The sequence below is a fragment of the Gallinula chloropus genome, assembly GCF_964237585.1.
Source record: "Gallinula chloropus genome assembly, chromosome: 14".
Classification (NCBI taxonomy): Eukaryota; Metazoa; Chordata; class Aves; order Gruiformes; family Rallidae; genus Gallinula; species Gallinula chloropus.
Window position 1 is genome coordinate 4,910,428 of NC_140099.1, and position 25,003 is coordinate 4,935,430.

Below are 25,003 nucleotides of genomic sequence, written 5' to 3' on the forward strand. Positions count from 1 at the left end.
CAGATGCTTGCAGTCCCCTCAGCCTCTGAAGAGAGCATGTGTCATGGTATCCGAAGGGGATTTTAAATATGCTCAAAGCACAAATCATTCCTTTCAGGTCTTGAGAGGTTAGAAGTCCTTGAATTGTCTGGAATGTTAACTGTTTTCCTACACCATATCAGAGAAGAACCTGCTTATGGAGCTGTTGGGCTTTCATGGAAGATAAATGTGACCTATAGGATCACATTTATCACAATATCTCTTTTAAGAAATACAGCCTGCTTCCAGAGTAGCAAGATGGATTATGGAGATGTGAAACTGGAACAATTCAGCAAGCAGCAACTTGGTACGAAGGCCTTTGTGAAGGAGATGAAGGAATGACTAATAAATAGAATAAATTTCTTTTAGAAGGAAAGATTAATTGTCACGCAAGAGGATTGTTTCAAGTGTAAGGAAGGAAATTATGCAACAAATAATGAAGTTAGCCAGAGAAAAAGCACCAGTTAAACTAAGTATCAAGAGCTATGTTTCAAACTAGTTTTATCTGGCTCTAAAAGTACTCGGGGACAGACATGTATTAAGGTTGAGCAGTCTCAAGGGATGGATTCCAGACAGGGGCACACTGCCTTTGGTTATCCTTTCAAATTTTCCAATTTCAGAACATTCAAAAACTTCCATCACTGTCAAATCTCCTTAATTGTAATGGACAGTTATTCTTGCCTAAAAAAACCTGGTTTCTTATAAATAGTGAGGATTGGGCTCAGCTTGTGGTTATGGATGTATATCACAAAATATTCACTTTGGTGGCTTCAGCTGTTAGACTAAAGACTTTATGGTTTGAGCTTCCCTCTTACCTTTGAGGTTGGTTACAGGGCATGATCCCAACATCTTAGTTTCAAAAGCTGTACAATTATAATGTCTCTCAAAGAGCTTATAATGTAGAGATCAGAAAACAGCATACACAGATGCAACAAATGGCTTGGGGTGATGTAAACTGTAGTATGAGATCTAAATTCATCCCACGCCAAAAGGAGCCAGGGGGCTTGAAGTGAGATTTCAGGTGGGACAAAGCAGTGACTTCATAGTATTTTATAATGTGGTGTGCAAGTAATGCTCTGCTGTGCGGGGAGAATGAACTGATGCTGTTCCAGAGCCAGAATTTTGTGTCTATGGTACTGGATGAGTTAGGCCAGGAGGGATGGAAAATAGATAGATGACATTTTTCATATAAGTTACTTTGATTTTTATGCAACTTTTAAAAGACTTAAAGGTTTTATTGGGAGAAGAATTTTGGCAGTGATGAGAGTGGCATAAAAGGCTGAATTTTGGATCAGCATGTAGGGGAAAAATGGCAAAGACTTTTCAAAGGCATCCTTTTATTTTATAAAAGACTGTATTTGGGAAACCTACACTTCACTAATGATGGCATTTAGTGGCATTAAGCTTTGGTTTAATAGCAGGTGTAGGAAGAAATGGAAAATACCTGAAAACTTTATCATACCATCTTTCTGAAGGAGGTGTTTCATCTAGGAAATAGAGATTTCTGAGAGAGTAACTGTAAGCACAGAAGAAAAGAGAGAATCAAATAGAGAAAAAAGAAATCAAGAGGGGTTCTAGAAGAGAAAAGACCTAAAGACTAGAAAAAAAGTCTTCACAAGCAAAACTTTAACATGAATTTTCATCTATGCACAACATACCCTGTATTTTATTATGTTTCTGAGGAAAAGCTCATCCTTTTGTTGATCTTAATGTGTAAAAAGACTGTGATTTCAGACTGCTGTTCTTTTGACAAAGAATTGTCTGGGATTACTACTAATTGGTGAAGCTGGGGCAAATTTGGGAAATTCTGCCACCTGCTCTGCTGGTTTATGTACTTGCAGGCTTCCTTTCTGACCTCTCTTCTGCCAAGAGTGTACAGAAAATGCTGTACTGGTAGGTGATCATCATGCTTGAAGATGGGCAGGTGGAGCAGAGGTAGCAGCTGCCTCTGGCGTTTTTTCTCACCAAATCTGGATAAAGATCCTAGTGAAATGAGGGAGCTGCCAGTTTTCAAACAAGTTAGTAGGTCAAATTAAAGCCTGAACTCTCAGATGGCTCATTGCTGTATCTTCACTACAAATTAATTTATGCTTGGATTCAGAATTTTCTTTTTTTTCTTCTTTTTCCCCTCACTGTGAGGATTTAGTCTCTGCTACAAAATGAGGATAGAACAAAATTTCATGCCACTGTAACAGGTACAATAATCTTCTGGATGAATTCAAATCCTTGCAATCATTATTCCAGCTCAAGCTAAATTAAATTTAACAATACAAAGAGTAGCTTCTGGAGTAATGTAAATCTCACTTCAGGCTTTGATGAATCTGGATTAGTATTTTGGCTTGGAAAGAGACATAATGAAGCCATGACTGCTTGGGAAAATTCGGAAGATTAGCTACACCCTGCTTAAGGGGAAATGATTTTGATCCACAGCTTTTACTTCAGTTTAATAACCTCTGTAAACTTCTTGGAATGACTCTTTTAAAAGATTAATTCCATGGATTTAAGTTGGAAGCATTTAGTGACTGCAAATTTTATCAAGTCCCGTGGACTTCACATGCCACTTGTGCAGCTGCCTTTTCTGTGCACCAGGAGGAGTGTGAAAGATGCTGACCTACTTTAGAACAAGGCAAAACAGATTTAGCAAATAATTCAAAAATAAATCCTTCTCTTTCAGAATCATTATTGCAGAACAATAGAGAAACATTTGAAGCTTAAAACCCATAAATTTTCAATTTACTGTATTCTTTATTTAGAAAAACACTTGAAAAATGAAGACTCTGCATTCAGTGGGGAAATTGTTCAGAGCCTTGAAGAGATGATTGCTGCTATTAAGAAATTGGTAAGAAAAATCTACTATTTAGTACTAAGTATGTGCAAAAGACATGGTAACTGTTAAATTAAATTTTATGGTTGTAATATTAGAAGTGTTCTTTTACTTGAGCTTTGTTCTACCTCCAGAGAGAAAGGCAGTTTGGAGTGAAGCAGATGGATGCTTGCATGCCCTTTGCTGCCTGCAGAAGTTTGGGTATAATAGAACAAACCAAACCTGACTAGTGTAGATCACATAGCTGATCCAACCTGCAGCCCACCTGAAGGTGTTTTAATAGGGGAACAGTAGATGCTACTTATACGAGGGACTAGTGAGATTTGAGGCATGCCCAGACTTCTGTTGAAGTAAAAGGAGGAAGGGTCTTATGCTCAGCATAAGACTCAGGGCTGAATTGTGTCAGAAATAGTGTGACCAGCAAGTCCAGGAACAGGATTGTGCCTCTGTACTCGGCATTGGTGAGGCTGCACCTTGAGAACTGGGTTCAGTTCTGGGCTCCACAATATAAGAAAGACATTGAGGTCCTGCAGCATGTCCAGAGAAGGGCAACCAGGATGATGAAGGGGCTGGAGAAAACACCTTTGAGAAACAGCTGAGGGAGCTGGGGATGTTCAGCCTGGAGGAGGCTGAGGGGGACTTATCACCTGAAGGGAGGGTGTAGAGAGGTGGGCCATGGCCTCTTCAGCCAGGTGACAGAAGATAGGAGAAGGGGAAATGGCACTAAGCTGTGCCAGGGCAGGGTCAGATCAGATGTGAGGAAAAAGTTCTTCACTGAAAGGGTTATCAGGCACTGGCACAGGCTGCCCAGGGAGGGGGTTGAGTCACTGACCCTTGATGTATTTAAAAGATGGGTAGATGAGGTGCTCAGGGATATGGTTTAGTAGAGGACAGGTACGGTGGGACTTGATGATCTCAAAGGTCTTTTCCAACCTAGTGATTCCATGATTCTGTGAAGTTTTGTTCCCAGCTCTATTATGCCTCCATAGTTTGATTTTGTGCAAGAAGTGTAAGTTCTAAGCCAACAGTGACTTAGTAGGAGCATCACAAAAATCACCTGAAGGCAAAAGTCTACTTTTATAGAGCTTTTTACAGCATAAGGGCCTTAATGCTGTCTGTGCAAGGCAGAGGATTCCTTCTTGGGCCTGCTGAGACTAATGCTAATGTTCAGCAGATGGTACAGAGCTCAGCAGGCAGGTGGTTTGACCTATGATTAGGAGCAGAGGGTTTTTTTTTTTGTTTCCTTAAAACAATTGTGTGTGATAATAAGAGATCTTACAGCAAATACGAGCTGCAAAGGATGGTTTGTAGGTAGCTGCCTTTTGCTTTGAAGCCACTAAAGCCATTCTGGCTTCAGACAGAAGGTATTTTAAAAGTATCTCCATAATATATTTGTCTAGGTAGGTGTAAATCTTGCAAAGCTTTCCTTTCTCCTTCAGTAGGCCTCTGAATCATCTATTTCAGCCCAGCTCTGCATAAGTCTATCAGGGCAGTGTTTTATGTAACGTGCTGAAATCACAAAGCTGTTTTCTTTTTCACTGCTTCAGCTAATTGAGGATGTAACTCATATGAAATTAAAACCTTTTACACATTTATTTTAACACCTCTAAATATTTCATCTTCCCAAGGAAATGAGAGTAATTTATATGCATGCATATAGAATTTGCTCTGTAGACAGTAAAATTCAACAGCATCTTTTCTTCCCACAGTGTCTCAGCTGGAGATTGTAGCTGCTAGGAAAAATGAAGGAGAAAGATAGGACTTGTTTTATGCATCGATTGTGATGGCAAAGACAATGTCTATTTAAGAACTGATTTATTTTCCCAGATATTTAGGGCTTCATCAACCCACCTACAATTCTCAGCCATACAAATTTGGGGATTCAGTTGTTTGAGGGTCTCTCCCACAGTCAGTTCAGTCTGGTTTCTCTTGCTCCACCGTCTGACAGTGACCCATTTCATTCCATTAATCATGAACCAGAAGGTGACTGGTCAGCTAGAAGATGACTCAAGGCCAGCTAGAGTCCCCCTCTTCAGTACAGCTTTGAGGCACAGGAAAATAAGGCTCTTCTGTTGCTTAAATAACACCTTTTATGCACGATGGCAGAAGCTGACAGCTAAGACCTTCCCTGCCAGCACAGCTTTTGTAGCAGAGATGTAGGTAACTAACAGCTTCCTGAAGATGAACAGTCACAGGTCAACAGATGCTGGAGATTCACGGGTTTGTTCAGCTACCTGTAAAACAAGTTACTTGTTACTTTGAAGAGTGAAAGACAGAAAGGAGGAAAGACAGCAAGTATGAGGAAGGGAAATGATATTTCTAGGCATGGAAAATATCTAACATCCACTAACTGAAAAAAAGGGATGTTTTGGGGTGGTTTTTTTTTTTTTTTTTAAAGGAAGAAATGCTTTTTTTGTCTGTTGTATTACCTAGTTCTCACTTGTGGCTCAATTGGTTTATATTGTCAGGAAGAAACTCGAAGGCAGACCCTGGAATGCCTAGAAGAGGAGACTATAAAAAACAGCAACCTTCGCTTCAGAATACAGAACTTCCCGACGGAGATTATTGAGGAGATGACAGGTAGCACTGACTTAACCAGTTCTGAAAAACAAAAACCCCAAGAGAATTGAATTTTCTATGCATTTAAACAATTTGAAGTAGTCTATAAAATCAATCTTGCTGCTAATGGCAAATCATTTTCAAAAATAACTTACTAATGAAGGAAGATAGGCTGGTGTGTGATGCTGTGAGGGATGATTCTCTCACATGAGAGTGTAAAGGGGACATAATTCACTGAAGCCCCCGCACAAGCACTAGGGGAATGCCTGGAGAACTGCAGCATTCATTTCTGATCCCAGCTGCCCCACAGCTTTTCTCTGACACTTGAGATGGAGAACTTGAGTGCTCTGTGCTGCAGGTCCCCTCTGTGAAGCAGGAATAGTAATGCTTATCTGATGTGACATTACTTTTGGGTGGGGTTCATCTGACTAAATGCTTATCAACTGTCCCTTTTGGACAGCAAAGGAAAAGGCACTTCTAGGCATGGTTCATCTCACTCCACACAGATATTTAAAGCAAATGGGAAATATCTTGAATTTTAAGTGCTGCTTTCTCTCCACTGCCTGTGAAGGGAGGCTAAAGCATTAGCTCAAATCTAGATGTCTAGATGAGAATAAAGTCTGAGCTCTGGGGTTTTTTCTCAGGTATGGTTTGACATTTTAAGATATCCCAGGCATAATCTGATACCAGCTTTCTGTTTGCACTATAGTTGCAAAGAGGTCAAGGAGTTGATCTAGATGAATGTTAGGATTTCATCTCTTTGGGAGAAGCAAGAGAGCTGCAGCTCTTTTTCTGGCTAACTGTGGGGCTGCATGACTCTTAGTGGTGGCACAGCAGGAGGAGAAGGAGGGATGGCAATGTGGCAGGGTGGCCAGGGACTGCTCCTTTTGGAGTACTACAGGGTTAGATCAGCTTCAGGTTCATCATGAAACAGCAACCAGAGCTGCTTTTTTTGCCTTTTTGTTTGTTTGTTTCTCTCTTCTTTTCTTTTCCAACTATTATGTTTGGTGATTACTTTCTTACATCAAGTGTCCTCCCTCACCTTCCCTCTGCCTCTAGCACGTGGCTGCTATGCAGTTAGGCAGTTGTTTATACTAGCTGCTCCCATTCTGCACTGCCTAAGTGTTTTTGTGGGTGGATGTACACTAATGTGACTGTTATCTCAGAAGCTGAATAGATGCTGTAGTACAACGCCTCTGCACAGGGGAGGTTTATCCGTGGTGCTGCTTCACGCAGGTTCTTCACTTCCACAAAGCAGTGGTTCTTCTGGGAGAAGCTATAGAATTTCAAGTCAGGTGATCCTGCTCCTTGTCCCTGGCTGCCAGAGCTGGTGGAGCAGAAGATTCTTTTGGGGTTGGGAGGGGGAAAGAAGTAATTTTTTGACAGTTTACTATATGTCTGGGGAGTTTCTTAGACATATAATATGAAAAAGAGCAATTGTTCTGTGAGAACTCAGCAGGCTGCTTCTGGTTGATGAATGCAGATGAGTCAGTGAAAATATGATCTGACTAAACCAGTGAAATAAACTATGTGATTTCAGGGATGCTTGTGTCTCAGAATCACAGCTATTCCTTACCAAGTGACAGTAATAGTAGTGAATTAACTATTATGGATCAATCCCTGGATGGCTGATCTCACTCACACCTTTTTGTAGCACAGAGGCTTCTGCATGTTTTGAATGTATTGTTTCAGCTCTTGTCAGTGCTGCACGTGAACGTGGCGCTGCAAAGATAAAGCAACTGCAGTCTGCATGGAAAAGCATCGCCAGTGAAATAGAATTGCTGGATGAGCAGCAAACCCTTTGTGCAAGACAGAATGCTGCACTGTGGTACGTATGCATTTGCACAAGGAAAACCACGCTGGTGAGATGATTAAGAAGAACTGAAATGTTATCAAAACACAGTGAGCAGTGCTTGTCCTTCACCCCTGCAGCTAGCCACAAATGTTCCTAGGCAACTCTTCGCTGCGGCAGCAAGCCTGGTTTTGTAGATCTTGTTTCTTGAACAGTGGAGTCTGCCTGCTCCTGCCTGCCCTTTGAAATGCTAGCTTAGGGAAATCTCTCTGCAGATTTGTTTCTCCAACTGGAAGGCAGAGTTGTTTCTTTCAACAATTAATGTTAAGGAACTACAGCAAGCAACAATCATAGTTTTCAGTTTAAAAAAATAATAATCTGTGGAAGGAACTCTAAATCTGTAACTGTGCTTGAGATCCATCTTCCTCTTCAAGAGTTACCTCGAGGGGATGGAGAGACTTGGAAGATAGTTGTTTTCTCCCTGCCAGATTTCATGTTACTGTCACCTTCTGCCATGCTGCCAGAACTGTTCAAAAATAAATCACAATGCATTTTCTCAGGGAGAGCCTCTGCTCTCTTCACTCTTTCAGTGCTTGCAAGCAGCCCTTCCATTTTTAATGAGACTTGTGGAAAATATATCAGAAAATGTAACACAAATAACTGAAAACCATTCCTGGAACACAAGGTCGTAGATGGTCATCATCAAAGGTACATGTCATGTTTTATACAATGCATAATGCTATTGTAGACTGAGCTGCCAACATATGGATTGGGAAGGGTATTCATTTCAGTGAACATCTGAAGCAAGACTTGGATCTGAATGACTGATGGGATATACAATTTTAATTTTGTTTTTCTATTTTTTTTTCCAGTGAGGAACGAGAACACTTGCAGACACAGTATAAAGAAAGAGTAGACTTGCTGAACGAAAGGATGGCAATGAAAGCTAAGACAAATGTTCTTTTAATGGAGACTTGTGATAAAACAAGAGATACAGAAAGAGAAATAACCAAGCTGAAGGCAGCATTAGCAGAATTGAAAGAAAAAACAGCTGAAAAAATAAATAAACTTGAGAAAGAGAAAGAAGAATGTGATAAAAAGGTAAAGGTTTAGAAATGTACTTCACATTTTTACAGATACATACTGCCAAAACCAAAATGACCTTAGATTTTATTCCAGATGTTTTATTTTGCTTCCTCATATGGAGCTAACATATGTCTCCACAGCAGCCAAACAGCAAAGCGACTCTTTTGCCGTTGGGTGCACACATGCTGCTCTGACTTATGTGCTCGTGTGTGTGTGTGTGTGTATTTATGCTCACAAACATACACACATCAAAATCATGTGGTATATGAAATTTGTTTTCAAGCAGCACGTCTCAGAATGTCCTGTCTATATTGGAGCTTCTTACTGACTATGGGACACATAATCATATACTGGGAATTCAACCCCTCCAGGCAAATTGATTAAAATAAAGGTACTTATGTTTTCCAGGAATCTCCAAGAGAAGGTTTTACTGGGTTTTATATTCCCACACACACACTTTCAGTTGTGTATATTTTATATCCTTTCATAACATCAAAATAGATGATCAGATGAAAAGAAAACTTCTTTGTAGGAAATATGGTATAATCAGGTTCCTACACTAGAATAAATTCACATGGAATTTTGACAGACCAGGTCCTAATTTGCATATTACATTATATTAATTACTGCTTTTTCATATAGGTTTTGGTCATTTAGTACATAACTGTGGCTTTTTCAGAAAATTATTGCTTTCCAGTCTGAATTTTGTGCTTGTTTGATTTTGAAATGCTTCAGATGTTTTAGTATAAGTTTTTTGAGAATGCAGAATACACTGTTCAGGATTAATTAATTGTATTCTTTTTTAATGTAGAAAACAGAAATGAAAAAAGCCCTTGATCTGCAGGAGGCAAAAACTTCTGAGCAAAAGCATGAGTTTGAAAACTTGAATAGAAAGCTTTTGGACCTACAGCAGTTGATAAGTCTGAACTCAACAGTAAGTTATTTACAAAATTGTTTTAGTTCATTAATGCAAAGATCAAAATGCAATTTCTTAATTGGTTAAAATGAGGGAAATTTCTAGAGAAATGTAGTCCCTGCCTTTGAAGAAGAGAAATAAACTTGCACACTGTCTAATTGACTGACATTATTAACTGTTGGTTACTTGGCTATAAAGTCACTTTCTTAAGTAGAAGGTACAGATAGACTGTATATACCAGTTTAATGAAATAGCTGGTGATTAAATGCAATAAATAAGACCTTAGCCACTGCTTTCTTGGCATCCTTTCTTTGCAGGCTGTAGTACTCTGAAATCTCAGAGTGGATAGAGAATAGCAGAATCTTGTGCAGATGTTGTGAAATCTTAACCCCCCCAACCCTTGTGTTAGTAAAGGATTTCATTACCTGCTGTTGTGGAAATTTCACAGGTTTTGACATAGTCTGTTATATTTTTTTTTATAGAGCATATTAAATGAGGAAAATCTCGTAGCAAAACTGAAAGAAAAAACCAAGCAACTGGAAAAAACCCTGGACTTGAAAAAGACAGACATGCTGGCACTCTCAGAAAAGAAGTAAGAATTGTTAGATCATTCAATTAGATCTTTTTGCTAGACCTGCATCAGTGTTTTCTTGCAGGAATTTTCCCCCAAGTTTAAGAAGAACCAGTCAAATTCTATGAAGTAGAATTATTTAATGGGACTCTCCATTAGCTTCAGTGGGCCTAGAGGAAAGACTTGAAGGGCAGCTGGGGTTAATCTAAATTAGCAAGCAAGGAACAGATATTCACAAACTGTGCCCTTTTGACTGGCTTTCCATTGTTTTTCTAAAAATTATGCATGATAGAAAAGTCAGGCATTACTCTCTGCACATGCTATCATCTTCCTGTCAGCTGGAATACTTCTACTTGCTGTGGCAGAGAGACTTCTACATGTTACCTGCAGTACAAAGCATCATAAAGGATGTGAATAATCAAAATAATCCATATGCTTGTCTGTGTTACACCCATGGACCTCAATATGGAGATCCTCTATTTAGCATTATTCAGACTAGCTCTGTAGCTGCTTCTCTTCTGACTCTGAAGGGTTATATGACTGAAGGGTTATATGCAGAAAAAAATTGAGACTCTTTCCAGTGATTCAAACTTCTTGTTTGAACCCATTTCCCTCTACAAGCTGAGCTAAGAATCCCTACAAAGATGAAAATAGGAGTTCTTGGAAACTTGAGGAAAATTATTGCTCTGAACTCTACTATTTTTCTTGATGGCAGAACTAATCCATTAATGTCTTCATGTTGCTATTAATTAACAATGTAATTACTGTAAAAAATGAGCTGTTGCCAGCATCCGGCTGTGTCCTTTGATCCTAGAGACAGTTGTAAATCGATTATCTTTTCTCTCCTAAGTATTAACTTAGGTAGAAGTATTTGTGCCAGGGAAGTTGACCATGTTTGTGTTTCAAGGGTCCAGATAGTTATGATCTGGTGATGATGACAGAGCTGTGACAGGCTATGGTGAATTCCACAGCCTGTGTGTAACAGAAGCATTGTCTCTGTTCTTTGTGTGCTGTATTCCTATAGCTGCTCAGTGCTGTAAAGGTCTTTATTTTAGAGTGTTTGTCCCTCATCAGCCACTCTACTATTTGATGTAACAGATGAGTTAGAGAATTGACTTGAAGTATCTGGTAAATGTATTTTTTTCCTTGGTACATGCTTTCAAAGCTTGGTCAGTGTGGATTTCTGGTTCTCTATTGGTTTGCTGTAACACTGCTGGAATGTTGAGGCTTTCTATTCCTCTTTTTTCTTTCTGATAGCCTGTCCTCATCTGTATTAGGTTTCTCTCTTCACATGCTTCTTTAGGTAGGCTCATGCTTCTTGCTTGATTCCTGGTTTGTATAGGAGATAGAAAAGGGAGGTGTTCTCACTGCATCCTGGGAAACATACAAATACAGAATGTTCATCAGAAGCAAGAAGGAGAAATCTATTCTCAATTTTTCCATTTTAACTTTCTTGTAGGTCTTATCTACCTGAGAGCCTGTCTGCTTTTTTTTCTTGTGTACTTTTTCCTCACAGTTTGCTGATAAAAGATATTACCTCTCCCCACAAGCTTGTCTTGTATTTTAAGATCTTGCAGTAGGAAGCTTAGTCCTTATCTTCTTTAGAAGACATCATTAGATATATTAGAGGGAAGTAAGGAATAGTGATCTCTGAGTGTAATAGAGCTCAAAAGTGTGCATTCACATACCTTACATGAAGGGCCTGAGAATAAGAATGCATAATTTTTATAGTTTTAAGAAGACTTTTTGTATAATACCCCCCTAAATATGTCTATATTGGCTTTGTTTAATAGAATTCAGCTTGATTCTGAGTTACTGCTTTTACAATCACAAATTGCCCAAGAAAAGGAGCAGTTCAATAAGGAACTTGAAAAGGTAAGAGACACATTTTTGTTCTGACTCAGAGTTTTTACTAGGCCTTGTCACAAAGTGTGACATGTGAGGTGCTTTAGGTCCTTTGATTTGCTGGTGCCTCTGTGCTTGGTGAGTGTGAGCAGGGAAAAGGGGCACAAACATTTGCAGGACGTGTGGCCTCTGCCTTCTGTTCTTTGAGGTTGTGCTCTTGAGGTCTTCTCTTCAACTGATGGGCTGATGTTGAAAGACTTAAGAGGCATTGAGATGTGGGGTGAGATTCATAGTATGGGCTTGTGTTCTGGGATGCAAAGGAAGAGATGGTTGATTTGGGAGGGTGTATGTATGCAATAGGAGAATGTGGCAGACAGGTGTATGTATGAGAATTGGGGGGGGAGGGGGCAGGGGTTAACAAAGATGAGGTTGGAGTCCTGCTCTGAAAAGCTAAGTATAATCTCCAATTTTTTTCCAGGAACTGAGGTTAGACTAACAGCTCTGTAGTTCTCTAAGTTTTTCCTCATATACTTTTTGTGGATTGGAATCACATTGACTGGCTTCCAGTCAGGAGGGACCTCCCCAGACTCCCCAGACCTTTGGTAGATGATCAAAAGGGATCCTGCCATAATATCTGCCAGTTCCTTCAATACTCTGGGATGAATCCGATCAGGCTCCATGGACTTGTGAATACTCAGCTGATACAGCTGGTCCCTTACGATTGCAGAGTTTACAAATGGAAACTCACTGTTCCCACACTTGTCCTCTGACTCAGGGGACCAAACAGCCAAAGATCTATCAGTAGTATTAAAGACTGGGGCAAAAAAATGCAGTGAATGCTTCTACTTTTTCCTCATCCCTGTTAGTCAGATGACCATGTTCAACAAGTCCAGCGTTTTCATTAGACCTATTACTGTACTTTCAAAAAGCCCTTCTTGTTATCTGAAACAACACTGGCCAGTTTCAACTCTAATGGAGCTTTGGCCCTCCATGTCTTCTCCCTACATCAATACACCACAGCTCTGTACTCTTCCTCTGAAGCCTGACCTGCTCCCAGAGATCATGCAATTTCTTTTTCCTCTTGAGCTCCGTGAGGAATTCCCTGTTCAGCCATATCCATATGTGTTCAGGTATCAGATAGCCATATATCCCATTAATCCATATGTTAATTACATACATGCTGTGAATCTTTCTAAACTCATTCTAAAGTTTGATTTTTTGATTAAAGGCACGATTGCAGTATAGAATGTTATTACTAGATAAAACAGAGACACCAGTAATATTAAGGTAACATCTGTGGTTCGTGTTTCTAGACTAAGGAAGATCTACATGATGCTAAAAGCCTGAATAAAAAGCTTAAATTAGAAAATAAAGCTGTGTGCCAAAAGTATGAACAAGTATTGGAAGAACAACAACACTGGGCTATAAAAAGGAATGAGATGGTGTCAAAGTAGGTTTCACCTGTCAGCTTTTGAATACACATTTTTAAATTTTGTGGTTTTATGACTAAAGCTTTTCTTGCCAAGTAGTGAGATCATGTTTCTGACAAAGTATCTAACTTCTTTTCTTCTTTCTTCTGCTAGATTGAGGAAATTATCTGTTTTGTTGGATGAAAAGCTTGCAGTTTTGGCAAATTATATGATGGAAAAGCAAAACCTAGAGAAGGAAATTGAAAATCTTGAAGGCAGCCTACTGTATGTCATCCTTCAATATCCACAACAGTAAATGGTCTCAGTGTTGTTTACACAGGAATTCAGCTGGTTTAAGAGATTCAGTGTAACATTCAATAGGGAACTTAATTGGTTTATAAGCTATAGTAGTACTAGGCTGATCTGAAGCTTCATGCAACAAAGAGGTTAACTGCCAGTTACCTTAATTTAATCTGCAGTTTCAGATCTCCAAAAAATGAACATACAAAAAATGGAGGATATTGAAGCCGTGCAGAATGTAGAACTTCACAGCTGGGACTGTGAACTCCATTCTGTGGTACCAGGTCTTGGAACAAGCTTCTACCCTTTTATGGTAGTATCTGAGAAAATCTGCTTTCACTCAGATAAACCAAAGTAAGCACAGATTTGCCCCGTGCATGGAAGTGGTTTGAAAAAGAAGTCTTTGGCTTACATAGTTGAAACAGAACAGTTGTCCTGTGCCCTATGCAGTGGGGTATGGCTGGGAGGAGTGTGGCCAAAGCACTGCATCTCTGACTGTAGCTGATGGAAGAGGTTTGGGATCATAGAGTGTGTTATGTTGGAAGGGACCTTTAAAGGTCATCTAGTCCAAAAGTAATATGCATTATAGTCAGAATCTCACCACTCACCTTACAAGATTGACTATTTTTAATAAGCAATTTCATTTGAAGTCTGTCAGGTTTCATTCACAGAGGGCAATCTTCAGTTAATTGAACCCACTGAACAACAGTGAACATAGTTTTGGAAAGTATGGAATAGAAGTAAGACTTTTCAGAAGTACCAAAGAATGATTTGGGACACATTCTGCTGCTATTAAAATGTCTTGCAGTGCTGGCTTGATACATTCAGCTTTGCATTTAGAACAAGAAAGCCTGTGGAGGAAGCCCCATGCTACCTCTTTGTAAATCCTCATGGGGTTTGGAATGTCTGCTTTTCACTGCCTTTGTGTCTTGAGGGAGTGAGAATCACTGGTTGCACACTACCAACCTTTCTTATTATACTGAACTCTCCTAGCATGTGTTCAATACAGATAAAGTTTGTTTGTTTTAGTATCTACCACATATAATACACTAGAAATTACATGCTAAAGGTTCAAAGGCATTGATTTGTCCATCTGACCAGAAGTTCTTCTGAAAAGGCTCTTTGGCAGTACTTGCTACTAATACATTAGAGCAGTTAGTTATTTCTGAAACATCTGTTCTTGTGTTTTGCATTTGTTTATTGTTTCTGACTTGAAAAAAAATTATGGCTGGATTTGCCTTGTTTCTTAACAGGAGCCCCTTAATTTTAAACTGATGTTCTCAACCTGAGAAACAACAATGTGTAACATACAGCTATGGTTGGATACTATATTGTGTATATGTTTTTGAGATGTGACCCACAGGTTGCCTCTCTCCAACTAGTGTAAGTGCTTACCCTTTTTTCCCCTAGAAATACCAAGAAGAGCTATGAAGAAGAACTGGCATCTCTAAAGCAAGAATTGGAGACAGAAAAAAAGATGAGGTGGGATAAACTAGAAAGTGTGCAATGTATCTTTAAAGAAAGCAGCAAGCTAATGAAATACTGCATCTTGTTGCTACTACTATATCAGAGATATGAAACAAAAGCCTTACTATGTAAATAGTCAGTGATATAATGGCAAATAAAAGCACATCTCCTCAAGCATACCCATGGTTTCATTTTAAATTTATTGCTATGCTGCCAAGTGGTGAGAACCACTGAACTTACATGGTAAATGGCTTTTAATCATTCTGACAGTAAATGCTTTACTTTATTTTATAAGCTATTTGGGATTTTTCCAGGATATAGACACTTCTGTAAACTGTAAAACTGGGGAGAGAGGTGGAAGTGGTGTTATTTATTTATTTTGATTAATTTAAATTAGTGTACATTGGTAGCTGATCCTGAACCTTTGATGCCAATGAGAACTTTTGTAATTGAAGTCAACTCAGTCCCCTGCAGTATCAAGCACCTGCTGCTCCAGTATAGGAGCTTTATATGCTGAGCACCTTTCAAAAATAGGTCATCAGACTGGTGAAATCTGGGGTTCCAGCTGTCATATAGATAAACCCTTTGATAGAGTCAGTCAGAATGCTTTTCCCTCTCACATTAAGATGTCATGCTAAAGCCATGTTCTTTTGATGCCTGAGAGGTTTTCTCTGACTTTCAGTCTGCCTTTTCTCACAGGTAGTGTCTTTTTGGTTTCCTATCTTTTATCTTTGCATAGTTTACAAATCCTGGGCTTTTATGTATGAATGTGAATTTTTTTCCCTCCCAGCCTTCAATTTGCTAAGCTAAATTAACTAAAGTATTTGGTCCAGACTTATGATAACCAATTTTAGGCACTTAACAGAGGCACTAAAGTGAGACTGTTCACCTTAAGACTCATTCCTCATGTTCAGTGCAAACAGAGAGGCACTTTAAAAGGTTTTAATGTCTTTTTATGCATGCTCTAGATTCTGTCAAGATCCCAGATTCCTGTCTGACCACTGTGATTGTAGTCCTGAAGTTACAGGAGATATGTTTGAGTCTTCCAATCTCATAAATCAGGTTTATGGTGCCTCTGGTAATGCTCTGTCTCCCTTTTCTGTTTTTCTCCCAATTTCAACTTATTTCTGCTTATGTGTCCATCACCAGGGTAATGTTTCAGTGGAAGCTACTGTACTTAGCACAGAAGAGAAAACTCTTTTTCTCAGAGGAGGAGAATAGAAGCAGAAAAGTGAATGAAAGAATAGAGGCTGGTAAAAAAAGGCATGCCAAACTGCTCCTGGAGGTATGTTAAACAGTAGGTATTATAACCCTTTACACCCAGTGTTACGATATGGTCATGCTGTACATAATCAGAATAATACCAAAGAGACACCAAGGGCCATTTCTTGGTAAATTAATGTTCTAAATATCTCCATTCTTGGAGATATTCAAAAGCCATTTGGACATGGTGCTGAGCAACTTTCTCTAAGTGGCCCTGCTTGATCAGGAAAGTTGGACAAGATGACCCCCTAGAGCTCCCTTCCAACCTCAGCCTCTGACCTTAACTCCTGTTAATAAGAATTTAAAACAAATTATTTACCTTAGCAGGTATTGGGTTTTAAATGCAGATTGTTCTCATTTTGCTAATTGTTTATTTCTGAGTGGTCTGGGTAGACATTATCTATTTGAGAAATCACTGACCTTCCTTTTGCTTTCCATTATGAGATTGAAGACCTTGAGAGAGAGATCTCTCAGTCTGAAAATCAAGTCAAAGTCCTGAGTGAAGAAGCAAGTAAGAGGGAAAATGATTACAGGAATTACAATGAGGATTTTACTAACAAAATAAAATGTCTGGAGGTAAGTTTTGTTACTATTTTGTTAACCTTGGGAAGATTTTTGATGGATGAATAGGCAGTGTTTGTTGCACCTCATTACAACTATGTTTGTTTGAGCTATGCTTAAATGTGACCTGTTGGTAATTGCTTCAAGAAAGATCTCTGCTTTTTAGGTTGGAGGGACGGGGGTATTTGTGGGGGTTTTTTATGCACAGCAGCACATAAAACCCTCAGATTAAAACACTGGCATCAATAGACTCCCATATGTGCACATATATCTATATATATTTATGTACCTATGGGCATCTGTGTCAAAAGAAAGCAGTGAAGGTATTTCTCAGAAGGGATACCTCCCCTTTCAAAACAAAAATATGAGCAGGACCAGATTCAGTTCTGAGATGCCTCCCATTTAGCTTTGTATTGACCTTCCCAATGTGTAACCTGCTAATGTAGCATGTGTTTCATCATTTTTGGATAAACAGACCAACATTCATGGAAATATGGTTTTAGATAGTTCTCCTCCATATTTTCCTTTTTTTATAATTCTTTTTACCCATCCTTCTGCTACAGTCATTAAAAAAAAAAAACAAACCCCAAACAAACCCAGCTTATGAGCATATCCAAACAAGACCTTGAGGTTCTCTGATATTTCTAGTCTTTGATCACAGGAGTGGGTATGATTATCACAGGAGCTGGGAGATCTGACTTCAGAGTCTCAGAGCAGTGATGTAGTGCAGCATTAGACGTTAATGTCCTGTGAAGAAGTGAGTTGAGTTCTGGTGTTACTTCCCATCCTGCACCCAGTTTTGTGTCTTTGTGTGGCTTTGTATCCAGTGTATCATCTTACCTCTCTCTTAGCATTGTCCTTCAAGTCTCCCAGTCTATATAGGTTGTTCCTGTTTTCCCTTTCTGTGGTTTTACCTATTACAACAAAGGAGAAAAGATGTATTTTTCCACTGAAAAGTTGCTAATTTGTGACTCTTGTTCCTTTGACCCTAACCAGTATAAGATTCCTCTACACTGAGAGATGAACACACATCAAATTAAATTTCTCTCTATTTTTCTTTTTCTTTTTTTAAACCACAGGTCAAATTGTTTTAAAGCTAAGTAATAAGACAGAAAAAGATTAAAATGTAATGCTTGTAATGGTATTTAGGCAATGATCTGCTTAATGTTTAAGAGGTAACAGATCTTCTTCCCTGTGTTGATGTAACAAAGATTCTGAGGCTGGTAAGTCTGTGCAGACCTGTTACAGGGGCATGTACAGCTCAGATCCCAGAGGACTATAGTCGCATTTATATCATACAAATATTAGTATGATTGAAAAACTTATGCTTTGGCTGGGCATAGAGCAACAACATGAGCTAGGTCAAGCCACAGAAGGACAGGACATGACGAAGGGACATGAGGAATAACATGGAAACACTCCATGTTTGTGGTAAAACAAAGTAGTATTTGTTTTCCTTCACTGATGGGTCAGCAGGATCAAATGCTTGGTATACTGAATGCCAGCATCAGAGAAGTAACCTCTTAGAGAAGGGTAGGGAAGGAACCAGTTGGCATGTGTATGGCCTTCAGATCAGATCATCTGAGTAATGAAATTCACCTACGTGTAGTTAAGTGGCTGAAGCCATTTCAGAGCTATTCATGATTATATTTAAAGGCATATGAAGGATTGGTGAATGAAGCTCAAATCAAGGTCAGTTACCAAAATAGCCATACTGGGTATGACACAATGTTGGTCCTACCAGGATCTTCTGCAGTGATCAATAGTCCTGCTCGAAGAAGTAATGCAAGAACAGTCAAATATAGAATGACCCTTCTGTATAATTTCTGTGACAAATGAAGTGTCAGGAACTTCTTTGGATGGAGATGGTATCTACATTTAATAGCTTTTCACGGAATTTTATGCTATGCTGGATCTTCACAGCAATATTCTTCTCTCACTGATTGCTTCTTTTAGCTCAAATCTACTCTTATCCTCCAGAATAACCCACAGCATATATTTAATAAGGACAAGAATTTTCTTTTTTTTTTTTAAACCTGCTGTCTCAAAAAAGTTTATTGGCATCTTGCAGTTCTTGTGTTGTGAGAAACAGTGAATTAACTGCTATCTTCTCATCTCCTCCAGCAAAAGTGTGTTTATTGTATATCTCTTCAGCTGTCTCTTTTCCAAGCTGAAGAATCTCAGGTACAAAAACAGTTGGAAAATAATCTCAGATAATAGTTACCCTTGCTTAACTGACCAAGGAGAAAAAATGGTCCCTGTCAGTTTGCAGGAGGCCTGCTCCTAGTCTGTAATTTCTTTCATGACCCAAGTGACAGGATAGAGTGAATGCTTATAGTATCTGCAGATGACAAACATAAGAGTGAGAGCATGCTCTTCAGGGCAGAACTATTTTCAGAATTATTTTAGCAAGTTGGAGAAGTAATTCTGGGGGAGGGAAATAAAGGTTGTAATAATAATAAAATAAAAAAATCCACATTTTTGTGTTTAGGCAGAAACAGTTGCCTGCACAAATCCATCATGAGGGAGGTGTTTAAGCAGTGATAAATAGGACTAAAGCTGACAAGTTGAACAGAAGTCAACAAAGATTTATAGTAATGAAAAAGGGAAGTGACAAACCAGTCTGTATACAGAGGCTTCAGAAGTTTTCTATTCTACCTGGTTTTGGTAGGACACAGCTAGAGTACAGTGTCTGGTATTGATCACTTCCATTTAAGAAGGATGTAGATTACTTTCAGGTCCAAGACCAGTTAAATAAAGATCAGAAAGAATAAATAAAAATAGATATCAAGGTGATAAGCTTTTGTCCCTTATGCACTTGTTGAAACAAGTATCAGGGAACAGAATAGATAGAACTAGAGAAAAAGTTAGAGCCTAAGAAAGCACTGACAACACAAATAGTAAAACCCTGGAACTGGTTGTCTGGGACAACGTAACTCTCTCAGTAGGGGTTTTAAGGACAAATCAAACATCTGTCATGGGTACTTAGGTCTAATTGATTCTGCTGTACTGCAGAGATACGGACTAAGATGACCTTTTGGGATAATTTCTGGTATTCTTTACTTTGTGGCTTTTGGGGTTTTTTTTCCTGTCTGGGTATGTTAAATTATTTATGCATTAAATGTGGCTTTGGTAGATTATTGATTAATATTTAGTTTTATTAAAGAATGACATCAAAACTGCAACTGAAAATCTGCTTAAAAAAGAAGAAGAATATAACACAAGCAGGCTGAGCTTGGAAGAAGCCCGAAGAGAAACAGAACAGAGGTACACAAAATATGAAGAACTGAGAAAATCCTGTTTAGGTGAGTGTTAAGTGGCTCCTCTACACAGTGCTCTTTCCAAAACCAGCATGCCATAGCCCTTTGTCTGGCTGTGGTTGAGATCATCTATGAAACAAATATAAGCCCTTTGCAGTACTTGGATGCTGTAGACATGGCCATAACATAAATGCAAAGCTTTCTTTAAAAAAAAAAAAAGCCAAATTAAACAGTTCACTGTGTTCAATTTTGGGCCCCTTGCCACAGGAAGGATGTTGAGGTGCTGGAGCACATCCAGAGATGGGCGACAAAGCTGGTGAAGGGTCTGGAGCACAAGTCCTATGAGGAGCAGCTGAGGGAACTGAGGCTTTTTAGACTTGAGAAAAGGAGGCTGAGGGGAGACCTCATCGCTCTACAACTGAGTGGTTGCAGAGATGTTGGGGTTGGTCCATTTTCTCAGGTAACAAGTGATAGGATGAGAGGGAATGGCTTAAAATTGCACCAGGGGAGATTTAGGTCAGATATCAGGAAGAATTTCTGTACTGAAAGGGTTGTCAGGCACTGGGACAGGCTGCCCAGGGAGGTGGTGGAGTCACCATCCCTGGAGAGATTTAAAAGGCATATAGATGAAGTGCTTAAGGACATGAGGCTGTAGTTAGACTCGATGATCTTAAGGATCTCTTCCAACACAGTGATTCTATGATTCTACAATTACTGATAGAACCTAGCTTTGTTTATAACAACTTAACTTTAATGTGCACTCATGACACTGTCTAAAACCCCTTTTCTTGCTTTGTAGAAAAGAAACATGAAGAGGTGCAAGTCAAAAAAGCCATTCAACAGTCCATCAAAACCACTGGGAAGCTCAAGGAGGACACGGTAATAACTTAAAATTTAGCTGTGCTACCTCTGCAAAGTTTCCACCTCCAGTGTTATTTTCTCCCAGTAAAAACCAGGCACCCATGAAGGCTGGGACTGGAGGAGACAGGCTGGAGCTGGGAACATACCATCCTCTCTGTTGCTATGCTTCCACCTGGGGGTGACTCAGGCCTCAGCTCAGCCTGTAGCCCGCTATTCATATCAAGCTATCCTTGTGCTTGATTTGGCATCATTATCAGTGGTGAACTGGTGTGAACTAAGGGTGCTTGTGAACCTGCTTCTGTTGGGGTGCTTGCTGCTGCTAGGGCAGGAATTTCTGCCACCTTAGTAACTCATGAGTTGCTGTATCCTTGCCTCTTCACCTGTATTTCTTATTTCTGACTTTGGGAATTCAGTCAGCACCAGTGTGAGGAGAGGAGAAAGAAACTTGTCTAGCTGTGGGATAGCTGCAGTGGCTTGAAATGGCTGAGGAATGCTGCATCTACTGCTCCCAGTGTCCCCACAGAGCTCCCACAGTGACTCTGCCTTTCAGCCACCCTCAGCCCTGCTACAGCTGATGGGCCCAAGTGTGGTCACCACAGTGCATGTCAGACCTGCTGTGCCCTCCCTGGCCATTGATACGACCCATACACAACCAGTCCCAGTATGTACTGGGGCCAGTTGCTTCGGGCCTCTGGGTGCCAGGCAGCCTGGATAGAGATTGCTTCAGCTGGGTTTTCCATCCCTGGCAAACAATCAGTTGGCTTTTGCTTTCTGTCTCTCTGCCAGAACAAAACTTTGAGGTGGAAAAGGAACACAGTCACAACTTCTGCTCTTAACAGGAAGAATTAGTGTCTTTGGTCATTGGGAAGCATAAGACAAGCTCAATAAACTACACAAGGGGTTCTGTTATGAGGCTTATCAGGATTTGTGCCCAAGTGGTCTGGTAATAGAGAAATCTGTCTGAGGAGCTCCATAGAAGCCACATCGACACAGATATGGCTTCTGTGTTCAGAGAAGGGAGACTTGCTTCTCCAATCATTTAAGAACAGGAACAGCACAGCAAACAGTTGTGTACACCCGAGCCTCCAGTGACAGACAAGTGATGCTCCTGCTGTTGGGTGTCCCTGCATCAGGAGGATCACTTCTTGTCAGAGCTGGTTCCTTCCTTGTGGACCACAACCAATCGCTTCCCCACTCTGTATCTCTTCCTTCTCCTTGGTAGGAGGTCATAGATACTTCTCAGATGGTACTTGGATATTTTTAAATTAAAGCTGCCACATATCAAAACCTCTTTCCCCTTTATTTAATTACAAAAAGTCCTGTATAAAGGTCAATTAGCAGTGAAGAGTTTATCATTAACAGCTGGAGCTGAGGAGCAAATTGCGGATCAAGCGCGATGCTGCAGTTGGCCAGTTGAAAAACCATACAGAGAATATGAAGCTGCTGGAAAGAGACATCTATGAGATCAACAGGAAACTCGACATTGTGAACACTGAGAACTGCAGGTTCAAATTAGTGAGTATCTGGAAGCTTGACTGTGCTCCTTCTCAGCATGAAGTTGTCTGTTCACTTTTCATGTCACAGGGAACTAGCCACGGAAGATGATGAAACATAAACAACACAGGGCAAACCTGGCCTTTTAAATGGATGTGTGGGGCTGTGTTTAATTTGGAAGGAAACAAAGAGGACTAGCCAAGGGCATGGCATCTCTCTGAGGCACTGTGTATCTGCTGCATTCAGTCAGGGCTTGTAGGAAAAGGCCTTCCTGCCACATGAAGAGGGCGAGATGAACACGAGATGAAAACCAGGCCTGTGCCTATGCTTGGACTATATCCTTTTGAACGTGCCCTGGGTTATCAGTGTCATGAAACCACCTTCTCTGTAAAACATATGAAGGATTCTAGAAGTGGTCTTATTGCTACCTGTTACCAGGCTGCCATTTGGACCCAAATCCACATTTTTGCAGCTGTCTGGACTAAATTTCTGTGAGCCCTGTGCACTGTGTGCTGCCTGTAAGCGCAGAGCTCCACTGCTGCACAGGCAGCTGCCTGGATTTGTGTGTGCTAGCACTGCAGATGCTAGGTACCAGCTACCCTGCAGTGCCAGCTGACTGTACCCTTATGGAAACAAAGCCTTCCCTCAGGGAGAAAACTCTTGGTTAAACTACAAACACCCCTCTCCTTATGTTCAGTTCACTAACAGGAGCAGAGAAGTGCTGATTTTTCTGATGCTTATATTGCACCAGGGAATGCTGGGTTTTGTCTGCCCTGGGCCACCTAATGCATCTCAGCCAAACCTGGGACAGCACAAACCTGGGTGCTGGTAGAGCTGAGCCAGTGTGAATGAGTTCATCCTATTTGGGAGAGTGGGTGAAGAAGAACTTCCCTGTTGGCCCATGATCTGTGCTGCTCTGGCTGTCCTCAGCATCCTCATCTGTTTTATTTGGTGGCATAGACATATCTGGCCTCTGTTGATTTTGGCAGCTGTTAAAATTTGTTCAACAAGATGAAATGGATGTTGTTAGAAGAAAGCATGCCTGCAGGAATACATTGACCTTTGTATTTCTGCAAGCTAAAACTCAGTTTACTCTTCCTGATCTCTTTAGAAACAGTGAAACTGGAAATGATTTTAAAGAATTTAGAAGAATGATTAATTTTTAATTATTTTTTCACAGTTCAATGCACAGATAAAAGAAGATATTTTTGCAATGAATTCTGAAGCAGAAAGCCACAAGTCAGCCACAGACAGAGTCCTGAATGATCTGGCAGTGCTTCATGGTAATATGTTACTAATGATTTCAAAACAAAACAGTGACACTTTCTTAAAGAGTACCTTTCAGTCCTTATGTCTTATTTTTTAGCACAGCAATCTACCACATTTTCACTGTTGACTCTCTTGCAGATCTTCTCCTGAAGGGCTGGTCAGAGGAGAGCATTATTCAAAAGGTGAATTTCAATTTTCTATTGTACTATTTTGCATAAATAGATTTCACCATATATATAAAAAATCATATTACAAGTAATTCACTACAGTTTTTGACGTGATACAGGGGCAAAGTATTAAACCTGAGTTTTCCAGCACTGTATAATAATCCTGTCTATAAAATTAGTTTTTCTCTATATTGCTCCTTTTGCTGGTCTTATGTTCAATTCCTTCTTAAACCCATCTCTCTCTATGGAATATATGGTTGCTGTTCTACATTCAGGTCATCAGTCTTTTGATACTTTCTCAGCTGGTGACAACTTTCATTTTGTACAGGAATTAAACCAAATTATCATGTAGGAAAGTTTTTCACCAGTTATTCCATTAGAAAAGAAAACTTTGCTTTTTTTTCCTGCAAGAACTGGATGAAAAACTCTGCAGAGCTACAGGTCTGGTGTCCAGTCAGGCCGCGGGAAAACAAGATAAAACAAGTTTCATTTTTTGAGATTTTGGGGTTTTTTTGGTGTTTTGTTTGGTTATTTTTTTTCTTTCTCAGCCAAAGAAATTCTACCCTGTGTCATTACAGGAATTTCTGGAGAATGAGCAGGAAATACTGAGTGCAATGACAGTTCTATCAACAAGAATCCAACGGCGAGAGGCAAAGATCGGTGATGTTTATAGCAGGCTACAAAACAAGCTGGAAGGATTGGATTCTTTGTTTGTCAAAAAATCTAGAATGGATGATCACTGCAAGATACACTGAAGCTTTTCCACTCTTTTTCTAATCCCAGAACATGTCAATTCTTAGCAGTTTGTGAAATGCAAGTAGTACAGCCATGTTATATCAAATCACCCTGCTGCACCCTACATTTATTGGAAGAACTTTATAACACAGCCTGGATATCATCATCTTTCATTTTCACTTCCTAAAGGGCTGTGATGATAACAGGGAGGGGGCTGTAGAACAGGCTGAGCATCTTTACAGAACTGTATGTTTCCTTTGCCACAAAGGATCAATAAAACAAATAGACCCTGGCAGCTCCTGCAGCGTGTGGCTGCGTGGTTATCGCTGTAGGACTATGTGGTTACTGAACGTTTATGTTCTGTAGAATGTTACATGTGGGAAATTTGTAGCACTGCTTCCATTTCAAGGAACAATACTCTATACTCCTGTCTTGGAGAAGGGTGGTAATACAGAGAAGCACTTGCATCAACGCCTTCTTTTAACTCAAACATGTCAATACCTGCTCTATTTGTTGTTTCACAGAGGCCTTGTTTCTAATGAGTTACAGGTTTGGTCAACTGTATGGCCAAGGGTGGTTCTTATACATACTAAAGCTGGAAGACTA

General features: G+C 39.8%; 1 protein-coding gene across 1 annotated transcript; it reads left to right on the forward strand.

The window, feature by feature from the left end:
- Positions 1-276: 276 nt before the first annotated feature.
- On the forward strand, positions 277-24,417 carry CCDC175 (coiled-coil domain containing 175; the record flags this gene model as incomplete). The annotated part of the gene is made up of 17 exons (XM_084270697.1): positions 277-325; positions 2,772-2,857; positions 5,311-5,422; positions 7,094-7,229; positions 8,066-8,129; positions 9,091-9,213; positions 9,678-9,787; positions 11,560-11,641; positions 12,925-13,061; positions 13,195-13,305; positions 14,731-14,802; positions 15,937-16,072; positions 16,495-16,626; positions 19,778-19,916; positions 20,671-20,750; positions 22,095-22,247; positions 24,211-24,417. 17 exons carry the CDS (start codon positions 277-279, stop codon positions 24,415-24,417), a joined length of 1,929 nt encoding a protein of 642 aa, XP_084126823.1.
- Between the last annotated feature and the right edge of the window lie 586 nt (positions 24,418-25,003).